Source organism: Sphaeramia orbicularis, chromosome 18 (genome assembly GCF_902148855.1).
Source record: "Sphaeramia orbicularis chromosome 18, fSphaOr1.1, whole genome shotgun sequence".
Taxonomy (NCBI): domain Eukaryota; kingdom Metazoa; phylum Chordata; class Actinopteri; order Kurtiformes; family Apogonidae; genus Sphaeramia; species Sphaeramia orbicularis.
The window spans coordinates 27,589,591-27,605,404 of NC_043974.1; the positions used below are offsets into that span (position 1 = coordinate 27,589,591).

At 38.0% G+C, this 15,814-nt stretch overlaps 1 protein-coding gene across 1 annotated transcript in view; it reads left to right on the forward strand.

Annotated features, from left to right (window-relative positions):
* The window catches only part of col25a1 (collagen type XXV alpha 1 chain), a 215,690-nt gene that overhangs the window by 177,121 nt on the left and 22,755 nt on the right, over positions 1–15,814 (forward strand). Inside the window, exons 14-21 of the mRNA XM_030162535.1 lie at positions 741–785; positions 6,499–6,531; positions 6,725–6,760; positions 8,568–8,612; positions 10,041–10,103; positions 12,016–12,084; positions 13,264–13,308; positions 14,623–14,667. Of these exons, the coding sequence (XP_030018395.1) occupies positions 741–785; positions 6,499–6,531; positions 6,725–6,760; positions 8,568–8,612; positions 10,041–10,103; positions 12,016–12,084; positions 13,264–13,308; positions 14,623–14,667 (381 nt within the window). The remainder of the gene's footprint in view (positions 1–740; positions 786–6,498; positions 6,532–6,724; positions 6,761–8,567; positions 8,613–10,040; positions 10,104–12,015; positions 12,085–13,263; positions 13,309–14,622; positions 14,668–15,814) is intronic.

Consider the following 15,814-nt stretch of genomic DNA (forward strand, 5'->3'; position numbering starts at 1 on the left):
CCTACCCTAGTAGCTGTTTCTGGAAGCTCCAACTGTAACTTTACATCATTCACCTCGTGATTTAAAGCATATACATTTATCACTTCCCTAATGTGTAATCATCTGGATTTATCAAAAGTGAAATGATCAGGTACCTGCCAGGAAGTGTAGTAAAACTAGAGTTATGTAGTTTTCACTCCAGAGTTTTGGATTTTAGAGGAGCCAGATGGATGATAATAAGCTGCCGATTTTATTTTTCTAAAGTTGTCAATAAATTTATGTAGACAAGATTTTTAAAAGTCTTTAAATGCATCGTATTTTCTTTGTTTTTTTACTGCACTGAATTCTCTCTGAGGACAACTATCAGTTGTAAATCATCTGAATTGCTGTTCAATGTAATTGGCTTATTTTGACTTGATTTATATAGTGTGTTGGGACCAGTATTTTATCAAAAACAGAATTGAAGTTATTGTTGTCTAAAGACGATGTCCTCCACCATTGTTTTCAGGAGTTCAGGGCCTGTTTTGTGCCCAATGAGTGTGTTGCACCACCTCAAATTAGTATATTTGAACCATGTGTGATGGTAAATTCATCATTTGCTGTAAAATATTGAGCATGCTCAGCTTTTCCTGTAAGCATATATTATGTACCACCGTAAAGGCCAGTCAGTCAAGCAATGCAGCTAACACTTGAATCATTTATTTAGCTTTAAATCTTGCAAACCATAGATTAACTTGAATCTTTGTGTGATTTCACTATAGGGCGATATGGGTGAAGAAGGACCAAAAGGTGAAATGGGGGAGAAGGTACGTAAATTAAACTTTGCCTTTTATTCTCATTGTTTATGTCCTGGAACGTGGTGAGAGGAGGAGCAGAATGTCTGGCTGTGGCCGGAAAATGTAAAAAAAAAAAAAAGTTAATGATAGCCATCTGAGGAGATCTGTGGAGAGTAACAGCAGAAGAAGCAGAAGTCAAGTGCCATCAGCTGTAGTCAAGGCTATACAACAGAAATCATCTTGGCACCTGATGCATCCTTTGTACTTAATGTGAACTTAATTGCTATGCTACGCTGATGCTACATTTTCTAGTTGGTTGGCTCCTGCATTAATTTAGAACCATTTATCATCAAGACAGCTTGTCAGGTTGGGATCCTTTTCCAACAAAAGGCAGAGTGGAGTTCTGCTGGACAGATTGTTCGGGGGCTCAAGTAATAGATTCATGTTTCTATCCAAAAGCTTTTGTTTTGGGGAAAGGTTTTTGTTTTGTGTTAGTGCACTGACATCATGTCCAGAGGCGGATTATGTATTTTATCCAGGACTTGTCACGCTGTGTTCGCTGTTATTATTGTGTTAAAGCAGTATTTATGAAGAATACAGGCGGGGAGTGAAAATAGGGCACAAGCTTATTTCTTTTGGGTGACCTCCCGACAAAAATTGGGGCTCTTTACCGTTTAAACACGCTGCAGAGCATTTGAGAAAACAATTATGGATTCCATCAAAGGTTTTTTTTGAAAATGTCGATTCAGCTTCTTATCAGCCTGTACAGAAATTGCACACACTTCTAGGAAAGCATAATGATTCCTCCATCAGGAAAAAAAAAACTGTGTTGCCAGAAAGTAGTTGCACAGTTCCTGCGAACAGACAATAGACACAGTCAATACTGTGATTTTTCTTTTTTTACACACTGGAAACACTTCTGTTTGCTAGCAATACTGAGTCAGTAATAAAAACAAAAATATAACTGATGGACCAGCAGCAGAGTAGGAGGAGTGTGCTCAAAATGTCACTGCCAATTTATTGCTGTTCAATGGAGAACAACTTTGATAACTTCTCACTTTATGGGTCCTCTGGTTTTTAAAAGACTGCTGAACACGGCTGCCAAGAAAGACACCATTCGAGGGAAACAGATGCAGGATACCATGTGTGGAAAACGAGTGAACAAAAAGAAAGTGGAGGGTGATAAAACTTTGCAGCTCGAGCTCTGCTTTGATCTGGTTTGCCTTAGTGCAGTAAAAGTGGAAAAAAAAGATCGATTTTCGCTGCAGGAATCAAAAAATAAAAATGGAATTGAGTACCATGGGAATTCAGACTTCTGTAGTCAGTCACCTGCCATTCATTCTTCCAGTGCATACTCATTTATTTTTGCAATAAACAGACACAGAAGGGACTGTAAAGAGTGGGATATAGAAAAGATTTTGCCATTAGTGTGGATAGAATTACCTCATTATCTCCAATTGTCACTGTCAGGAAGCATAAGTGACTGTCTTTAAACATATGGCAGAAACAATTCCTTTTCAGCCAAGACATAACTTCAGTTTAACATACAGTACGTCAGATTTTTTGAGTGCTTGTTAGGAAAAACCCTAATGCTTCTATGTATGCACGGGAGTTAAAGGAGAAAAACGCATGTAAGTCCACAAACTAATCCTCCTGTCAACATGTGGACAACAGAGATTCAATGTCTGATCAGTTGCTCTTCCTTGAAATTATTGTTTTACCAGTGGAAGAGGAAACCAAAGAAAAGCAGGACAGGGAAGAAAGGGGCATCTTTAATCTTCCGTGCTCAAGATGCCAAAGTTAACAATACACAGCACGCACTGTGGGGAAAATGTGGTAACACGGGGTGAGAGGTGAGGTAGTGAAAGCTTCGGTATGGTGAGCAGGGAGACCTCGGGGAAAGCAGCGGGGGAGAGAAATGGCAGCGCAAGCAGTCAGGCCAGGACTTGCATGATACAAAGAGAGATTGTTTTGATGGCGGGGGATCTGTGGAGTGTGAAAGAGACTAAATGACAGGACATGTACACACTAAGACACTCCTAGACACAAATGTACATGCACAAATGCAAAAAAAGCAAAAACCCTGTCTGTTACATTCTAAAAAAACTTTCTGTAGACCAAGAAAAATAAAGTATCTCATTAATTTGGATGTTCTCTGGATTCATATTATGCATTTATGCAACACATTATCTGCTGTGTTGCTTTTACAAGCTATCATCAACAGGGAACATTAACATTTTTCTAAGAGTCTTTGCACGTCCATCTCTGGCCTCAGAAAACAAATCAGTTAGTTCTAAACCATTTGTTTCTGATGCACTCTGCCTCTGTATTTAACAAGGTGTGAAATTAACTGTGACTCTTCTTATTTAAAAAGTCAAACCTCACAGATAGGAAAGTTCCCAAACACAATGAAATGAAATAAATCCTAGTAAACTCTTGAATAGGTTTTTGGGAAGTTCCAGGCTGAGTGCATTTGGCTTTGGCCTGTGTGCCACAGTGGTTGGTATAATTTTTGAGTCCTGAGATCCGGTCCAAGCTCTTGTGAACTGGACGGGATTCAGCTGTTGGCAGGGTCTTTCTGCCCTACGAGCCAGTCATAATCAGCCTCACATATATCCAGCGACTTAGGTCGATATTCAGCCGAGACTCCTCTGTTTGGTCATCTCTGCTAACGACCACAGCACAGAGTAGGAGTCATGTTTTGAAGGCTGTGGTGGCATTTAATGGTCAGATTTGTCACTGCGCTGCTTCATTGCTCTTATTAGCTCTCTCCATCTCAGTCGCTCTCTTAAGGCAAACAGTTGGAAAATGGCCTGATAAACCACGCATACATTATAGGATCTCCGTGTTATTATCTTTAAATGCCAATATGCAGCGACAGTCCTGGGTGTCTGCAATGAAGTGGGACTGTGGTGACAGCTCTCCGTCCTACTCTGCTCTGTGGTTAAATCACAGACTGGAGCCTCACCATGGTAATTGGCCCAATTGGGACATTTCAGCGCTCGGTGCCACACCTCAGCTCACCTCCCAACTTCACCACTTTTTCCATCTCACAGTACTTCATTTGGTATAGATTAAAACTAGTGAAAACTCTCACATGGTTCCTGGGTTCGGTGTCACTTGTGTTGCATCTGTGCTCTGACAGGAAATGTCAGTGTACCAGTTTCACAGCATGGTTATTTGCTGAGGTGTTAATTGCTTGTCACATCCTCTTGAGGCATCCTCAACACTCCAAACCATGCTGTATTTTTTCTCTCCATATTATCTAATGTTGTGAAAGTTAAGTTAAACTCCCAATCAAAACAATAGGAATAGACTAGCCTGGCCAGCCATCCGGTTTTCTGAGTGTATTCAATACTGAGAAAACAGTCTGGAATTGGGCTAGACACTGTGAAATATGCATGATCTATTCTGTACCAAACCAATCACAAGTCTGAGGGCGGGTGTTTCACAATGCGTCATACGCCAGTGACTTCTTTTTGTCGCGAGTCCAAGTCTGCAGATCTCTTTACAACTGTTGTCGGTTGTTTACTTGAAACAAAAATAAGGTTGAATTACAAATTACACCCTGTATTCTTAAAGGTGCAGGAAACTTTCGTGATAAATTTTTCATCAAATCTGTAAACCCTCAGTCACAGCCTAAGTATCATGAATCTGTAAGTCTTTCTGTGATTACTCACCTGAATCTCTTGCATTACAGTGAACAATTTCGAAGTGCCATCCAACATAAACAAACCCCGTGTGTTTACATTCAGAACCCGGAGGTCACTCGGGCATCTTCGGAATTTTTTTGTCACAATGTGCATTGTGGGAAACAGAGGCTCACTTTCTCCGTTTCCTTTGAAATTTACTCGAAATTGTTCACCGTAATGCAAGAGATTCAGGTGAGTAATCACAGAAAGACTTAAAGATTCGTGATACTTAGGCTATGACTGAGGGTTTACAGATTAGATGAAAAATTCATCACAAAAGTCTCCCGCACCTTTAAGTTTCTCTGACAAAAGCATCACATCCGTCTTATCTGTGATTGGGTTACTTGGCACCTGGTAGTCCCGCCTTCATATTTGGATTCCAGCCCCACAATTCCAGACGGATTTCTCATTGAGAAAAACAGATTGCTGGCCAGGCTAACAATACAAAGAGTTGATTTAAAGAAGAAAGTTGTATTCAGTCATTACGTTATAGTGTGAAATATTCATGTTATGTATTTTTGTCATAAGTGATGTTAATGTCAGTAAAAAGGACAAATATTAAGAAGCGACCAAATTTAAAAAAAAAAAAAAAAAAAAAGAATGTGACATTGAAAAAAAAATTTCCAACTTTCTCAGAATTTAAACATTTTTGGAAATGCTTTTTATTTAAGTACACAAGGCAACAACACACACAACATAAGCTAAGGTGTTTTTAGCTAAAATTTACTTATCAGAGTTTTAATTATTCATTTTATGTTTAATGCTTATGGGAAGGTTTAATCAACTACAGGTGTATTACACAGAGCAGCAGGTGTAATGATTGTAAAGTAATTCTGTCTGTAATGTTTGTTTCTTTTTCAATTATATTAATTTATAGAGAAAGAAAGCAACAGAATAATTGGGCACTGTAAAATGTCTTACATTTATAGTTCTTAATTCAAGCAAAACATGTCAAGCATGTTGTTTCTGAAGTGTTTGCCCAAGAACACTTTTATTCATCATGTAAAACTGTTTAAAAGCCTTTCATTCATCTTCTGTAATATGAGTAGCGTGGTTTGTAACAGTTTACCGGTAAAAAGTCCATCCTCTTAGATCTTCAATACTCTCAATAAAATGTATAAAAACTTGTGAAAATGCCCTTATAAAGATTGAAAGTATGAGTTTTGAGAGACGGTTAGAGGCACCCATGAGTATGCAACAAAGCCCAGCTGTAAACAGTAACGCAGTTTATTGTCAGCAAAAAAAAAAAAAAAAAAATGCCGCAATTAAACAAGCCTTGTGTGCTATGCATCGTAATGACTCCCATAAAAAGCTGAGGGCGAGAGGCATTCCTTCAGCAACTTCTGAGCGTGAGGCGTATGTGTAGTGAAACCACAGAGTCCGCACCAGAGCTAAAGACCCAGTCTCCTTCACCCCACTCCCTTTTCCCACCAACCGCCCATAATTACACTTATTGGCCCCTCGGTTTATGTCTGCTTTTACTGTACGCTGTAGTTGCAATGCAGTGCATAGGAAGGGCCTGGGTTCTGGATGTCTGCATGACTTTGCTGGAAAAATGTGATATAAGTAGCCCTGTCTCCTCCTAGCCGATGCCCTACCTTTTTTAAAAGCAGCAACTAATGAAAAAAGTGGTATAACCGGTTGCTGTTACTACAGTATATCTATCAAACTCCCTACCTCCTATACCTTTGCGGTTTTCTTCTTATACAGTTTTAGGTTTCAGCCCCAATGTCATCACCAGTATGCAGCTGCACTCTGACAGTGTAAAAACAATCAATAATTCCCAGCACTGTAGTTACAAAAATGCTGTCTCAAACATTTGTGAGACTGCACAGCCGAACCGAACACGCTGTAGAAAAGAACAGAGGGATCTTTTAATTTTATTTTTAGATAATTTTATCACAACACCTATTTAAATGCAATGATTACAACATTATTTTCTGAGCACATTCCAGTTTGCATAGTAATATCTGTTCCTGCTTTATTAACAGAATAATCTAGTGCTGATTTATGTGCACCTTTTTTAATTTTCTTTTTTGCATTTCATTTAGGGAGATGCAGGCTCCTCTGCGGCTGGCATCAAGGTAAGAGCTGAGCGCTTTAATTATGTATCTATAGCTTTCTGTTATGTTATTTGACTCTTAAAGTGGATGTCATCAGCTTGCTGTTAAACAAATCAATCTATGGGTACAAATAAAGTGACTTGACTGGATTAGCCAATTATTGGTCATGCTATATTTTTTGTAGCTGACAAAGAAGTCTTTTTCTGTTTTATAGGGTGAACCTGGTGAGCCTGGACGAAGTGGCCATAAGGTAATCATGACTTTTTTTTTTTTTTTACTGCAAATAGATCTTTTAATGCATTAGAAGTTGAATAATAAAGATAGCTGTTGTAATATTGATGAAAGTTTTAAGTACAAGGACGGAAAATGTTTGGTATTTCTTTGTCTTTTATGCTATTTGTGCAAGATTTAAAAAAAAAAGAAAGAAAGAAAGAAAAAGAAGAAGAACTTGTTTGGAGAAGAGCATTCCAAACACAGTGGAAGTGGACCGTTTCAGCAGTAATGCGGACCATTGTCCATGGGAGGCTCCCTGAACACAACCTGACACCTTCACTTGAACTCTGCTGCATCACACTGCTCCGACTCACTTTACATTTACATTGGCTTGATATTTGTTTGGAGCCAGTGTAAGGTTCCTGGTGTCATTCTAAAAAGTCTACATATTCAACATTTTTATGACTGTTTTTGCACTTGTCACATTCTTAAACCACCAGGTCATCCCATTACTTAGTCCAGCTTGTGTTTAGTTTTGCAGCGAGAACCACATCTTTATAAGAATTCTATTATTCTGTTTGACACACTTTTCTAACCTAATATATTCTACGTAATCAAGACAATATTGGTGAATAAATGCTCACTGACGAGAAGAAGAGGAGCTATTTTCCTTCAAAACAAAAGCCGTTACTTGCCTTTTGACCGTGCTGCTGGTGAGATTGCACCAGTACCCATTTAATTACACTTTTTAATCCCAAGCAGCGCGCCCATCTTGTTTCTCTGTTTGGTTCCAGATAGACAGAGGGACTTCCATCAAATGCTTTTTTTTTGTGCTGTGCTGCAAAGAAAACACTCTGGGCCCGACTAATTTTTTGATTGCTTTATCTTATCTCATTCTATACCCATACTGCTTGTGCTGACACGCTTACAAACTGTTTCTCATTGTAACAGCCATCACAAGATTGAGTTGTTGTTCCCTGTTTAATAGTACCATTGGATGGCATTCAGTAAGTGTTGGTGAAGCTGTAGTCCACAAGAAAGACTTTAATTCATTAGTTTTACACTGCTTTCATTAGCCACAATGGAAATTTACAGCGCCGCTTCTGCTCCCCCGAGTGCCGTTACAGTTGATCATTCTCATGCGGCGCTAATCATTTCTTTTTCATATGCCATAAATACAATGGTCTTAATAGAGCGTTAAATTATCTCACGTCAGAAGTTTTGTTTTGAAAGTGTCTCAGAGGCCTCGAAAAGGACCTGACCTCTGATTTTTCCACAGTTGAATCAAATGACTGTATGTTACTCAGACTTGCATGTTATGGGAGTCTGGAGTCCTCAACTTGACAACGACACGACCTTGGTAACGGAGAAATAGGCCAACTCTCGGCTTCCAGCTCTGCCAAACTCTAACGACCTTGAAGCCACGGCAGCTTTCTCAAACAGCTTTTGCAACTTTAATCCAAAGTATCTGACAGTTTTTCCTTCCAGAAACCAGAACTTTCACACCTGCCCAAACCAATAAAATCACAAAAATAAAACTCAATTGCACTTGTGGAGGGTTGAGTGTTATAACAAGCACTAATCAGGCTGTCAAGCCATGGCTGCATGAGTTGGTATGAAAGTGCATGTGCAGTACCTTCTTCTAGTGCTTACTGCAAGCAAATGACAGTCAACATACTCACAGACAGCAGGCCAATTTTCAGAATTACAGCACTTCGATAGCCAGAGAAAATACAAATAAAAAAATCCAGGGTAGCGCTATTAGAACCCTAAAGAGCCTACAAATGGGGCTTGACTCAGCTTAGCTTGGCTTGGCTGTAACATGTCACACTCTTCCTGTGTAGGGAGAGCCAGGACTTCCAGGGCTGCCTGGACTCCCAGGGATAAAGGTAAATGCTTTGCTGTTTTTGTCCCCAGTCATTCCCTCGGTGTTGTCCCTGTCCATCCGCTTCAGCCCGTTAACAACAGTGCAAAACTCAGCTGACTTGTCGTCACGCCTTACGCACGACAGTTTGAGGTCTTATGATCTGACTTTTCTTGCTGGATTTATACCTAGACTGCAAAGTTTCATCTGCTGGGGTAACAGAGGCACAGTGGTACCTGCACAGTTAGAGCTACTACTCAGGCAAAGTGACGAGGACGAATATTCAGTGTTTTGGATCTGAACTCTGATATGAGCCAGAAACTGGTCTCATTAGGCTTTGGGAGTAGCGTTGGGGCGTATGAATTAGTAATTGGAAAACACTTCAGTCTACTTCCTGCAAGTGGCATCAAGGTATTGAATCCAAAAACTACAGCTTGTCACAGAGAGGCAGTTTGATATTTACTTAATTCAGAATTTTCCAATCTAGGCTTTTATTGTTTTGGTTAAACTTTAACTGTGTCATAAAGAAACACTAGCAGATGGTGAAACTAAAAGCACAGAAGGCACATAATAACCCACTGCCATCAATAAGCTTAAAGACTAGCAACCAACTCAGTGCACCTCAGATTTATCAGCTTGAAATGTAATGTGAGGAATGCTTAAGTGGGCATGATGGGATGATGCTTGTTGCTGTTTGAGGTTTGTTTTTCTCCTTTTGTATGTTTGGAACAAGCTGGTCTTGTAAAAAGCACTTTCATTTTATATTTTATATAGTCCTGTTTTTACTTAAGGGGCCTGAATGCTTGATGGAATCTAACAGCATTTTGCTAACATAGCTCTCGCAGGTTCTGAGCTCAGCTTGCATTTTGTTCTGCTCTGCATTCTTTGCTGTTTATCCATTCAGAGTTGAAAGTATGAGAGGCAAATATTCACTGCCTTTTTTGAAAAGTTTCCAGCACGCACAAAGCACTGTAGGTGAGAACTCTGGTTGCATATGGTATAGTCATAAACTCCCAATTAAAATCTCTCAAAATGAAATGTAATGTAAATAAAACTAAATGGAGCATCACACCTCATACTGTAATCTCACTCCTCATAAGTCAAAGTGGAAATGCAAAAATAATACTGTATGTGCTGTGATGAGTCTTTAATAAGTTCAGTTTCCACGTCTATAAAGGCTCAGTCATTACAGCAAATAATGTGAAACGAGGGAATACGTTAACAAGCCACTGATAATTTATGTCCATGTGTGATCTGTGCATGTAATCCTGAGTGTGTGTTTGTGTGCATGTGCAAATGTGTGAGCAGTAAGTGCATGCTTGTTGTTCTGAATCTGTTTTTGCCATGCATCTTGTGTTAAGTGCTCTTAAGTACCAGCTGGATGAAGCGTTAGACCAAAAACGAGCAGAAATTTGGGCAGATTAGTAATATTTGCTGGTGTTTTTTTTCCTAGGGGGAGCCTGGATTTCTTGGTCCCCAGGGAGAGCCAGGGCTTCCAGGACTCCCAGGAACAAAGGTCAGTGATTTCTTGCAGGTTACGTATCCTCAGTGGTGTAGTCCAGGGTATACGGTGGTATATGGAATATACCTACTTACATTTCAGTCAGTATTGCGTATACCCACTTCTAAATCCACCCACTGCGCACCATTCAGTAGTATCTGAGCCAGATTGCCCATGTTTTCCCTTAGGATGGTGAAGCCATGACCCGCCCTACTCTGACTCTAATTGGCTAGTACTCCATACCTTCACTGATTGGATTGGTTAACTTTAGGCATGAGGACTGATGAGCCAATCAGAGGCAGAATAGGGAGGGAAAATATTAACTTAGCACCAGAGCCAGGGCTCTGCTTAGCGCTGGCCACCTCTGGAACCTGATTGGACACCTCAGGTGCCAGTGCCACCCCAGTTGATTGACAGGTCACTGCACATCTCATTGAAAGATGTGAGATTATTGGAAATGCAAATAAGAAAGGCAGAATAAACGTCTTTCAAATGAGTGACATATATCGAGAGAACCTACTTTAATGGAATACATAATTATGAGGTAAGTTTTAAGGTGGTTTCAGAATGAGTCACTGTTTTAAACTACTGGTTATATGACTGCACATTTAGAGAAGAGATTTTGTCACCAGTAGTTCAAGTATATGAATAGGCTAATGTTATGAAAGGCTAACGTTATCCTATGTTTACCTCATGTTGGATACATTTACATTACTGCAGCTGCTTGTGTGACCAGTAATACCTACAAACTGCTCCTGATCAAGTCATGATAATTTTATAATAGTGAACAAATACTACTGATGGATTTTCAGGTAAACTAAATAGAGTAGTCTTACATGTCACTGTTTCTAAAACAGTGTTTTTCTGGACTACTTAAAAAAAAAGGGCAAAAGTTGAGAGTATACCCACTTCTCCAGGGTCCACTACACCACTGCATATCCTCAATAGGAGTAACACATTTCTCGTGCTGATGTTTATCTGATGTTTCAAAGAGATGCAGACAGATTTTATTGCACCCTTTTAGTGTCACTGTCTTTGACATTGCAAATCCCTCTGGGTTTAGAGGCTCATTAACCAATATTATCAATTTGCCAAGATGAGCAAGCCATCAAAATACCACATGAAACCGTTCAGAGCGGTCTAATCTCCAGTGGCCCCCTGTGAATCATGACATTACCACACTGTGAAGCCACTGGTGATAATTGACACACTTGGATTAATATTAATATTGTCCTTTTACAGAAGAAGATGTCAGACTTGAGTTACCCTCAGGCAGATCTGCGGCTTAATCAGATGTCAGCATGTAACTCAAGAGAATCCCTACAAGGAGCATCACAGCGAGAATGTGATTTAATGGCTTTTCCTTGTGTTCTGCTTACATATTTGTTTTGGAAGGCACTGCTACATTTGAAACTGTATCTCAAAAAGCAAGGACAAAGCTCAACTAAATTAGGACTGCTGAATAATAGCCGTTTCCCACTCAGTTTTTCATATAAATTAGTAATACTGGCTTCAAGTTATACCACATCCCCCTCTATTGGCCTTTTTAACTAACTTCACTTCTAAACAGTTCTTCTAAAACATATGTCAAAGGTCCAAGGATGCTTAACACACACTTTTGTTCAAAAACAGAGCTTCACCTTGTCAATGACCACGATTTCTCAGATCAGTTGCTTAAGGAAGATTGTGCTGAGTCAGCGTTTACGGTTCACCATGTAAATCTGTTGATGAAGCAAACTCAGCACCGAGATTCCTGAGTCACGTCAATACTGCACAGCATCCTGCAAGTTCATGCCTCATGTTCGGAGTTAGCCTCATAGCTGTTTTGCTGACAATAAAAGCAAACTGAGCTGCGATCAGCATTTCTCGGACTTTTAGGACATTGGCATCCGACAAATGTTGGGGGTTTTGTTCTTTGTCTGTACAGGGTGAAAGAGGCGACCACGGGCCACCAGGAAAAGGTGAACGAGGAGAAACTGGACCCATTGGACCAAAGGTGATCGTTTTTCTGCATTGGTTACTGTCACTTTTTTAGGACTACATGGAGACTGTAGGTAGAAGTGACTGAAATCTGATCGTTTTACTCATATATGACTCAGAAACCTTAAAATTCCTATCTGTGCCACTTCTGGTGTGGTAATACATCACACAGATTTGCTCTTTTGCAGTGCAACCTCGGTCGGAACAGTCAGATCAAAATTCATGCAACTTTTACATCGCTCCAGGTTGGGATTAGTCACAACTCTTCACTAGAGGGAGTCACTCAAATGCAATAAAATAGCAAAAAGTAAAAATCTGCAACAGGAAATTCAACATATACATTTATGTAGCAGCAGTATGAATCTAAAAACATTGTATATTGTTGTAAAAATGTCAATTCAAGACCATGACAAGCTCTAAGTGAAGTCTGATATTGGCCATATTTTAGGAAATACTAACAAAAACACCATGGATTACTGAAGTTAATCTGTATTTGCATCTGTAAAAACCAAACAAAAAATCAGGTTTGAATAGCAGTGTCAGAAATGTCCATTTGCTTGTGATCTTCATTGAGTTTTGCTGCCACCTACAGTCACACAGATGTAATGACACCCAGAGCTATGAATGAGATAAAGTGGGCTGCATTCCCAGAGAAAGCATTGTTTTAATTTATCAAATACTCAGCTGTGTTAACAAAAAAATCCGGATAAACTATTATACCCTTAAAAGTTCAAGTCTTTCCCTTGAGTCCAAGCAGAGTAAACCAATCATGAACGAGTTTACCATTGTTTATGTCTGGCTCTGACTCAGCAGGTATCTTAAAGCTCCAGTCTAAACCGAGACGACCCACAGATCTGCTTCACATCCTCTTACAAACCCCCAATGTGTCACCCCTTGTCCATCAACGACAGAGTTCAAATAAACACTTTCTCTATTGCTTGGCAGTTCTGGCATATTAAAAGCTGGTTATTTTAGTGAAGCAGGCCATGTCACCCTCCAGGGAGAAGTCAAAGAGGTCCATGTTACTTCATTTGTGAAATATGCATTTAATTCTTTAGGATTAATTTGGAGCCAAACCCCTTGAAGACTGTTTGTCAGTTTTTCTGTTTATATATCAAGTGTTGAGGTTTTTCCTTTTTCTTGACTGAAGCTACAACTCAGATTCTTGTTTTCTGTGTTTTCCCTTTTTTGGCAGGGTTCACAAGGAGAGGCTGGTGCACCTGGTTTTAAGGGGTCAAAGGTCAGCACAACACACGTTTTCTTTAATTTTGGTTGAGCGATTCCTAGTTAGGTGGCCCTTTTGTATATTTAAAAAAAAAAAAAAAAAAAAAAACAAAGCCATTTTTTAAATAAACATTATTTATTAGTTATAAAATAATTTATAGTAATTTTTTATACATAAATTTATACTTGAGATTTTATTCCTAGATTAGCCTTGTATTTTTTTTTTTTTTTAATAACTGTGTATTTATTTATGTGCTATACTCTGAATTTGAACACTGTATTAGTCTGAGCAGACTAATTCCATTGCACATGATTTTATAATCACAGTAAAATCTACTCTGATTCTGATAAATCCTTGCATTATTGATTAAGATAAGACAATTTAACAATATACAGCAGCAATATGTAAGACACCAGTGCAAAAGAAAAGGGAGGTAGAAATAAACGTTCTTAAAAGTATATAAATTAGTATAGATTAGTATAAAATCAGATTCATACCATGGGAATATTTATCAGTAGTTTTAAATATTTGGTCTGAAACTGAAAAGTTTTATAAGAATACATTGCGTTTAGAAATACAATCTGATGCTGGGAAAGAATTTTTGTTGTAGATCTGTGAGTGGTAGTAACATATATATATATATATATATATATATATATATATATATATATATATATAGAGAGAGAGAGAGAGAGAGAGAGAGAGAGAGAGAGAGATATGCAGATATATATAATGAATTTTGTTATATCAAAACCTTTCAATGCAACTTTATCAATAATTCAGTGGTGCAAAGTGTTTATTTCCTCAACTACTATATTTAAGTATGTTGACTATCCTTATGTGAGTATTTACCTTTAATTCTACCGTATGGTTGTATTACACTATATTTCAGGGGGAGATTTGTATTTTTTTACATTCCATTTATAGTTCATTTCAGTTAAAGCTTTCAGAAAATGGGTAATAATGCATTTCTTTTCAAAAAACAATGCATTTCTTAAAATAAAACCAGTGTTTCCTGACCTTCAGCTCACATGTCTAAACATCTCACACAGTTTAGTTTCAACAGATGTTCAAATCATATTATATTTCACCAAAAATGAGAAATTAGAAAAAATTCCAAAATGTGAGAACAGATTTATGTATCACAACTTTGTTTTATTCTTTCCTCTCCCATTAATAGGTGCTTCACATTTTCCTGCTAGTATGTGCTTTTACCTCAGGAGAATTGTATTGCAATTCTTGCGCCACTGAGCACAATTATGTAATAATGTAACTCATTTTGTCTTAATCCAGATGATTTAAAAGTGTGATATTATTATCTCACGTTAGGGGGAGACTGGAGATAAAGGAGATGTGGGATCTATTGGCCCGAAGGTACGTATTAATTAAGAAGATAAATGTCAGTGGTTTTCCCTTGAATTGAAATGCTCAATGCTGATATGAAACCCAGAATGCAAAACTTTCATTTCTAAATAGAATGTTGTACTGCTAGCACAGAAGCAGATACTTTTATATGGTATAACCCACTGGTCCTGAACGACATGGCTCTAAAGACTCTTTCTGATTTTCAGTCTTATTTTTGTACATTTGACCAATTTATTTTCATTTTTTTAGGCCTAAAGTCATTTTTTTGCATTGCTTATCTACAAAAATGTGCAGCCCATACATGCAATACAACTTTATTTTAACATATCATCAAGTAAAATGGGTCATATGCCATTACAACCTGGTGAAAACTCAGTTTGCATTTGCTAATAGTCTGTTTTTAAGCCTACACATGGACACACATGGTGCAATTTTCTCCTTTACATCATGAATCAGTTTTATATTTGGCAATAGCACTCACCGATAAAAAAATAATAAAAAAAATCTGAGCTCAAAAACTTTCAACTTTGGGTTTTTTGTATCGTAGTTGTGTAATTTAGTAAATGTACCAAACATTTTTCTTTTCTTTTTTATTTTAATGGAAATTCAAATTACCAGATAATCATACACAGTGTACCCCCAAAATTATTAGAAGGGGTTTCATTTTTTTTTTCAGCAGCAGCAGACTCCTTAGAGCGGGATGTCAAACTCATTTTAGTTCAGGGGCTACATTAAGCCCAATTTGATCTGAAGTGGGCCGGACCAATGAAATAATAACATAATAATATATAAATAATGTCAGCTCCAAACTTTCCTCTATGTTTTAGTGTGAAAAAAGAAAAATTATGTGATGAAAATGTTTACATCTACCTACTGTCCTTTAAAACAATGTGAATAACATAAACAAACTAAAATTTCTTAAGAAAACTAAGTGCAATTTTGACAATATTATGACTCAGTTGATCATTTACACATGTAAATTACAACTTATAGATCACAGTGGATCAACAAAGACACAAAACATTTAATAACAGGCAGAACATTGGTAAACTTGCACTTCAGACATTTCAAAATGTTCATATTTGTTCAGGTTATTCATGTTTTAGTGAAATGATAGTTTGTTTTAGTGTAAATACAGTAAAATGTCATGAAAATG